Source organism: Urocampus carinirostris, chromosome 8 (genome assembly GCF_059441175.1).
Source record: "Urocampus carinirostris isolate Australia breed hairy pipefish chromosome 8, RoL_Ucar_1.0, whole genome shotgun sequence".
Taxonomy (NCBI): domain Eukaryota; kingdom Metazoa; phylum Chordata; class Actinopteri; order Syngnathiformes; family Syngnathidae; genus Urocampus; species Urocampus carinirostris.
Window position 1 is genome coordinate 41,671,876 of NC_142356.1, and position 8,483 is coordinate 41,680,358.

The 8,483-nt window shown below is 41.1% G+C and overlaps 1 protein-coding gene across 2 annotated transcripts; it reads right to left on the bottom strand.

The window, feature by feature from the left end:
- Positions 1-3,144: 3,144 nt before the first annotated feature.
- Positions 3,145-4,744, bottom strand: LOC148361914 (interleukin-8-like). Of its 2 annotated transcripts, XM_088341162.1 has the most exons (4): positions 4,604-4,744; positions 4,380-4,512; positions 4,185-4,271; positions 3,145-3,415 (listed from the first exon to the last, which is right to left on the bottom strand). In XM_088341162.1, exons 1-4 carry the CDS (start codon positions 4,665-4,667, stop codon positions 3,403-3,405), a joined length of 297 nt encoding a protein of 98 aa, XP_088197288.1. In that variant the 5' UTR covers positions 4,668-4,744; the 3' UTR covers positions 3,145-3,402. The 2 variants fall into 2 exon arrangements, with proteins under 2 accessions (XP_088197288.1, XP_088197289.1); XM_088341163.1 differs by lacking the exon at positions 3,145-3,415 and having other exon boundaries at positions 4,181-4,271.
- Between the last annotated feature and the right edge of the window lie 3,739 nt (positions 4,745-8,483).

Genomic DNA, 8,483 nt, shown 5'->3' on the forward strand with positions numbered 1-8,483 from the left:
GGAATATTGTCATGGAATGGACCCGGAAGCAGGAAGTGTGAACTCAAAAGCGTAGACGATCTGCCACTTTAATTGGAAAATAAAAGTTGTCCAACACACAGGGACCAAAGACAGAACAAAACAGGCTTAAAGGCAATCAAAATTACAAACAAGGCATTTACTCAGAACAAACAGGCATGAACAGGTTTTCCTCATAGTGAAGCAATGGTCTGGCAATGGGCAGTCCCAAAAGGAGTGTTTTAGTACTCCACCAGCAAGCAATTCAATTTCGTCTCACCCGGTGTCAAGGAGCGGGGCCAGCTGGGTGCCATGACGACCGTGCAGGACATGACAGAACCCCCCTCTCAAGGGACAGCTCCTGAGGTCCCAAAAGGTAACAAATACCACACCCCCCAGAATGGGTCGACGCTCCCGAAGAGGGCAACCCCACTCCCTCTTCCAAAAACGCAGGAACGGGGAGAGGCAGGAGCGGAAGGCGGACGAGTCGGACTGGCGGTCGTCGGACTGGCGGTCGGCGGCGGAGTCGGACTGGCAATCGGCGGCGGAGTCGGACTGGCAATCGGCGGCGGAGTCGGACTGGCGATCGGCGGCGGAGTCAGACAGGCAAGCAGCAGAGTCGGACAGGCAAGCAGCGGAGTCGGACAGGCAAGCAGGAGAGTCAGACAGGCAAGCGGAAGAGTCAGACAGGCAAGCGATGAGAGTCAGACAGGCAAGCGAGGAGAGTCAGACAGGCAAGCGAGGAGAGTAGGACAGGCAAAAAAGCGAGGGAGTCGGACCGGCAAGCAAGCGAGGGAGTCGGACAGGCAAGCAAGCGAGGGAGTCGGACAGGCAAGCAAGCGAGGGAGTCGGACAGGCAAGCAAGCGAGGGAGTCGGACAGGCAAGCAAGCGAGGGATTCGGACAGGCAAGCAAGCGAGGGAGTCGGACAGGCAAGCAAGCGAGGGAGTCGGACAGGCAAGCAAGCGAGGGAGTCGGACAGGCAAGCAAGCGAGGGAGTCGGACAGGCAAGCAAGCGAGGGAGTCGAACAGGCAAGCAAGCGAGGGAGTCGGACAGGCAAGCAAGCGAGGGAGTCGGACAGGCAAGCAAGCGAGGGAGTCGGACAGGCAAGCAAGGGAGTCGGACTGGCAAGCAAGGGAGTCGGACTGGCAGACGAGTCGGAGTGGGGAGCAGAAGAATCAGATGTGCGGACGGGTGAATCAGGCAGGCAGACAGGTCGACAAGCAGGCATGGCACGCGGACATCGGGACAGGCGGACGGACGGATCTCGAAGCCGGTGGGAAGGCAGGCGAAGGGACGGACAGGCTGGCGTTGATGTCGACGGGGACCTCAGACAGCTCGCCGCCAAGTCCCTCCGGAAACCCCACTCGAGGCACAGCAATTGCCACGACGGGCGGGCCGTGGTTCGAGTCGACAGGAAGGCGACCTCACTGGGCGATTGCCAAACGGCGTCCTTCAGCTTTCCCCAAATTGTGTTGGGATCATTCGCTGAGTTCACAGGGTCTGGCCAGACCATTCTGTCATGGAACGGACTCGGAAGCAGGAAGTGTGAACTCAAAAGCTTAGACCATCTGTCACTTTAATTGGAAAATAAAAGTTGTCCCACACACAGGGACCAAAGACAAAACAAAACAGGCTTAAAGGCAATCAAAATTACAAACAAGGCATTTACTCAGCACAAACAGGCATGAACAGGTTTTCCTCATAGTGAAGCAATGGTCTGGCAGGGCAGTCCCAAAAGGAGCGTTTTAGTACTCCACCAGCAATCAATTCAATTCGTCTCAGGGGCGGGGCCAGCTGGGTGCCATGACGACCGTGCAGGACATGACAATTATAAAGACTTGGAAGTGTCAAGTAACTTTTTAACCGGCTACCATATTGGATTATAAGCAAAAAAGGAAGTAGATGCAGCTACAAATCAATCCGTGATTGATTTGGAACGAAACTCACGTAGAGTGTCCTAGATATGCACCTATGTGTAACTTTAGTGTAACGTGTTCTGTATTTTATTTTAATTTTAAATTGCCTTTCAAGATGACATGTATTTTTTTGGGAGTTGGATTTTATCAAATAAATCTTCCCCAAAAAAGCTATCTTTGGCTGGTGCAACTTATACTCCGGTGAGACTGATAGTCTGGAAATTAGGTATTTCACGCCCCCTGCTTTAAAAATGTTTAAATTCTGCGAGCACCACAATTGTCCTGAGAATGTCATGATTACTAATGGGAGGCACCTGAGTCTGCTCCTTTGGCGGCAATTGCCTCGGATGCTGATTGGCTGCTTATCTCTTTTTAAACCCCCGTCTTCCTCTCACCCGTTGTCAGTCCGTCTGCAAACCTCAGCTCCTGCTAGGCAAGACTTTTCGACCCCGACTTTCTCCTGTCCTGATTCCTGTTTTATTCCCGGCTCCGACCCCCTTTCTGAACTCGATTACGTTTTCGCTCACCGTCCCGGCCATCGATCTGTTCTTCCCCCGCTCTCGACACTGCCTTCGCTTGCCACGGAAGTGCCACTTCCGCGTTCCGAGCGATCTGCTACCCGTGACCGACGATCACCGGATCGTGGATGCAAGCCTTTTTCTCCTTCTAAATAAAATTGAGAGAAACAAACGCAAGTGGGTCGTGTCTCCGTTTCTGGTCTCTGACAGAGAAGATACCCTGGTTCCAGCAGGCACCACGTTGGCACAAAAAACATTTGTTGTTGATGTCGTATAGTGGGGAAAATCTCATTAAAAAAGTGGTGAAAAAAACATCTTATTCCACACTGTGAAGTGAAAACGCCAGAAGTGGAGACACTGTCTACCAAATGATTCTGCACCAATGCCAACTTTGTTGTCAATTTTGTATAGTTGGGGAAAAAAGCTAAAAGAGGGTCCAAAAAATACATTCTATTCCACACTGTAAAGTGAAAATATAGTAAGGCAGCAACGCCATAACCCAGGGGTCTGCTGTAGTTGAATTTTCTCAAAATTGCCTCCTAAATGTGTCAAAAATGCTCTATCAGTTTGTACACCTAATCAAACATTCAATTAAAAAAATGAGCAGAAAAAAAGTTTTTGTACATGTATTTGTTTATTCATCAAACTGTTGTGCAAAACAAATAGGAAAATTGCATTTACATAGATAAAAAACTTAATAAATACAATAAATAAGTTAAACATAAGTTAGTGCATGAATATCAAATATATTATAACAGTAACAGTTCCATTCATCACAGACTCGGAGTGTTTGCACGCTTACTTAAAAATAAATACTGTAACATGTTTGATACAAACATTATTCGTTTGTTGATGGCTCAAGTAAGCTGCAGTCTTCTATTTAAAAAAAGGGAATCTTGATCAGATCAACACTTTTTGGTATTTGTTCCAAGATTTTGCAAAACCAGCTGCTGGAGCATTCAAGGTCCTTAGCGTCTTTTGCTGTGGGGGAAAAAAGAGAAGGATTTTTAACTTTTGGATTCAGTTTACACAAAATGCAAGGTTTATTTGGCTACTATTGAATGTAGTGATCTTTACTAGACCATCATGAAAACAGCATCATTTTTGACACATTTTGGTAGGGATGTTCGATACCATTTTTTTTATACAGATAGTCATCACCGTCATAATTACCAACACCGGACAACAGTATAGCTGGGACATGAAATAAAACCTGTCTCCCGAAAAAGAACGATATACTTTTCAAATATCTCTGAATTTACCTCAAAACGGAAATGAATCAAAGGTAATTTAAGATTGTCCTAATTTCTCATGTCTGGTTCCTGATATGAAAACAAAGAAATAATCGCAATTATAAATTCGCTAAATAGTCTACCCATTTTTAATGAGAAAAATTATGATTTTATTGTTTTACTCAAAAAAAATTACCTTTTTTTTTGAGTGAATAAAACGGGGAAAAAGGCATACAATAAATTAGCAAAAATCTCTAGGCAAAATGCAGCAGCATTTTTCTTTATGTGGACTGATATCAGCACCAATATCGAAATCTGTTATTGGTACACATTCCAAAACCTTAGTATTGAGTGTCATCACAGTATTCAGATTTAATAGTATGACTAACAGAGTTTAATGTAGTCGAAAAAACCTGTTTGGTACTTGCCTATGTTGTACCCTTAGTATTGATTACCACATTTTGCTGGTCTAATAGTACGACCAATCTCCAAAAGTAGTTGAATATACTTAAACTTACTTATTCAGGATCCTCTCGATGACTCTCTTCACCCAGTGAGCCTCAGGGTCAAGGCACACCTCCTGACCAGTCTTTTTAAGTGTAGCACTGCAAGAAAAAAACAAGGATGCCTTTAGAAAATGCAGACTCCGGTTGTGACCCTTCTCCAAAAATTGTCATCTCAAATATGAAAATATGGGGAAGAAAAATCCTTACATAATCTCAGTCTCTTCGCAGTGTGAGTTGGCAGGAATCAGCTCAACTTTCTCGATGTGGCGACCGATGGGTCTGCTCTCCGTTTGGATGCAACGGCAATGCAGTTCCAATCCCAGACTCCTTAAAGCCATTCCTGATACAAACAAATGAAGTTCAAATGCAACAGTTTGGATGCAATAACAATAATTCCTGATCTCCACCATGTAAAATAAAAGTAGACTTACCTTCACTGATGGCCGCCGAAGCCAGCAGGACCACCAAAGCAGCGAGGATTACTTTGTTCATCATGTTGTCGTTTGGCTTTGAATATATTGGCGGAGAAGTAAGAGTTCGGTTTGTTGGCTTGTCTCCTTTCCTCTTTTCTTTTTGAGCTCTACTCTGTGAATGTAGTGCTTAAGGGAAGAGTGTGTCCTTTTATAGAGCGTCGCGTGAGTCAGCTCACATGCAGGTATTGCGCAAACTGGGATTATTGGCCGGGGGCTGGGAATTTACAACGAGTAAGGGAATTTGATTGACAGATTAAAAGTATGAGACACACACATTGATTAGTATGCCATCCCAAAAAAACTCAACCACTGACTAAAGGTTTGTAATCAATTTGCAGCTGATTGGAATGTTTGGCATGTTTTACATGTATGTCTTTTTAAAAATTGATCAACTAATAGGTCACAGGTGACTTATTAAAGGTGTTCTTATTCTGAGAAAGTAAGCGGTCATCAAGTAAAGTCAGCTTTTACAACAAATATTCTTATGCAGAATAAATGTGAATATGCCTAGGACAATTTTCTTTTTGCTTGCTTGTTCAGAAAAAAAAAAACTTTCAAACCATTACTACCAGTAAACAATGTTGTTATATGAGCTTTCCCAGACTCTGTGTCCTGCTTGCAGGGTTTCAAGTTAGTATTATTGCATCTACACAAAAATCCTGGAACGTGTGACAGTATTAAATTACAGCAAAAAAATGTGTAATTATCAGCAAACACATTTAATAACATTGTGAAATAGTTAACACGCAGTTAATACTTAAATGAATCGCTAAAATTGTTTTCATACCCATTGTATAAGAAACTCTCAAATTCAGAATCTCAGATTCTCAGAATCAGATTCTCAAATCTTTTATATTCCCAGATATATTTTTCCCTTAACCTCCTAAGACCAGTGCTTCTTGTTTATGAGTATTCATGTGCATGCATGTTGACGCCATGAGGTTAAACGGACTAAGTGTAACAATTCACCACTAAAGATCGGTGTAGCTTGGATGGAACTGAGACGTCTACATTGAAAGAAGACACACGAAAAGCACCGAGCGAGCTGGATACACTTGAAGTGGCTGAAAAGAGCTATTAGCTGGAGTTGGTCAGAGCTGGTGTACGTGGCCAATATTAATGGCGAGTGGGAAAAGCGACTAAAAACAGTGGTAAAATATTGAAAGAGACACTGAAGGTCGAAACAAGTTTTATTTATATACAGCACCTCAGTAGATAACACTAACAATAGTGGCAAGCCACAGCCTGCGGCTAAATGGTTAACATGAGTTGCTAGAGAAGAAAGCAGTTGGGGAAAAAGTCAAAGATTGCATCAATCAGGTAACTCTTAGACCATCATATGAGCCATGGCAAGTAAGTGGCTTTTCCAGCTGAGATTAGCTCCAGATCTTTGCCAACTACTCAAAAAACATTTCAATGGAAAAATGCTGAGGGAGATTCCTGAATTTTGTAACTTTGCAGCCAAACCTCTTAAAATTAAAACACCTCAAGTCACACACTTTAGAGCAGGGGCCTCAAACTCAATTGATTTGCGGGGCGCCGAAGCTATAATGGGGTTTTCCACAAAAACATTGCTGATAAAACCATGCCGCTGTTCTAAAAGGGACAGTGATTTATGTTTGTCCATAGCGCAACCCAAAATGAGGAATACTACCAACTACAGAATCTGAACATGAGCAAAAAGGACTCAATTTTACCCAGCCTTTCGCAAAGAAAAATAAAAAGAAGGGGAAAATATTTTTAAAGGAATAATGAATAAATAATGAAGGAAGATAAAATAGGAAAAAGGGGCAAACAAGGAAAACAGGAATAAAGTAAAAAGAAAAAAAAGAAAAGAAAGCAATTAAAGAGAAAAAAGAAAAATCTGATTTTTTTTTCTCTTTTCTTCCAATTTTATTTTCCTTTCTTTTTTTTTTACCTTGTTTCTTTTTCTTTTTAAAATTTTCTTATTTCTCTTTTTTCAAAAGTAATAAGGTGCATTTTGAGTCTCCGTATTTTGTCTTATACCATTGTGCTTTTAACACTAATTTTCAGTGGCATGACAGAATACAGCAACATCTACCGGGAAAATTAATACACACTGCCTCTTTAACTTTCATATTGAGGCAGCGGATTCAAACTAACTGGGTCGCAAGTTTGAGACCCCTGCTTTAAAGCTTGGTGATGCATTTCAGTAAAAAACTAAAAAGTCATCATTTGAAGAGAGTGTAATAGTGTTAAGTGTGTTTGGGGTTTTCTTTGGGCTTTTGGCAGTTATAACTAACTGAAAAGTAAAAATATCGAAATCAGAGAATGAACAGCCGAAGATCAAAAAAACATAAACAAAATCAAGTTTTACTCACAAGAAAACCCTATCTAGTGTGAAATGGAACATGAAGTTCTTTATTCAGATATAGAACCTACAATTTACAACACATTTCATAAAATAAATAATTAGTAATTATTTTCAATACGTTTTTCAATAAACTTTCCCTATTGTCTTTCAGTGTTGGTTTACTAAAGTGAAGGTGTGTATTAATTCACCTCTAGAGGTTGTTGAAGCAAAAGATGGAGCTGAAGTTGTCAAAAGAAGACACAGCTACAGGAAAGTTTTGAAACAAATGTACATTTCAGAGAACAACTTGACAAGACACAAAACAGTTTTGGGAATCGCAAAACACTTTTACATCTCATATTTTACCAGAAAGGGAATGTCCCAACTCTAGGGCTCAACCAGAAGTGACGGCGAGAAGGGGCTTATGCGGGGGAGCTGATGTTTAGGGTGAAACACGAGCGGCGAGGACATGGAGACTAAACGCGCTATGTTTTGCCCGTTATGTGGCTAACACATGAGCCGCTTAACTGGGTTTTTCTTTCCGTGAGGTCGGTCCTTTGAGTTTTCAAATACTGTTGCAGATCAGAGAGACAACATTAGGTCCTCGTATCAGCAGCTTCTTGCCGTCACAGAGTTGGGATTTTCCCTTTACGGTAAAATTTGAGATGTAAAATTGTTTTTGTCAAGTTTTCTGAAATGTAGATTTTTCAAAACTTGTAATTTCTAACTTGTAAAGGGGTTTCCTCAAATGTAAAAGTGTATTCTAAAATAGAAGAGTGTTTCCTAAAATGTACAATTTTATTCTCGAACGTAAAAGGGTTTTACACAATGTATAATTGTTTTGCACCTTTCGGCCACCGTAGATGTTTGTCCTATTACAGAAAACTACAATGGTAAAATGAAAATGGCGTCCATTTTTATAGTGCTTTTACAGTCACTGAAGACCTCCCAAAGCGCTTTACAATTTACTTCACACTTAGTCATTCAGACACACTAACACACCAATAGGGTGACATCATTCGGCAAAAAAGTAAAAGTTTCCCGTAAGGCGCAATGGATGCTGTAATTGTAATAACCTGTTCATGACAATAGTCTTGGCAAGTGATGTCTGACGCAAAAGCGGCAAGCTGAGACACGTCAGTTTGCAGTCATCAGTCACGCCGCCGCCGGAAGTATGGCGCAATTTTTGCTATGGTGCCGAATTCATGCATAATATGGGCTGAATGTGACAAAAAAAGGGGTGATTTAGAAAAAAAAAAAGGAAGTAACATTTTTGTTAGATAATAACAATAATAGAGGAAGTACATGTTTCCATTGTCTCATGTAAAGGGGATTCACTTCATTTGGACATAATAATTTCACTGATCAGTTTATAGATGGCCTGATTGAAATATATATATATATATATATATATATATATATATATATATATATATATATATATATATATATATATATATATAAATATATAATATATATATATATATATATATATATATATATATATATATATATATATATATA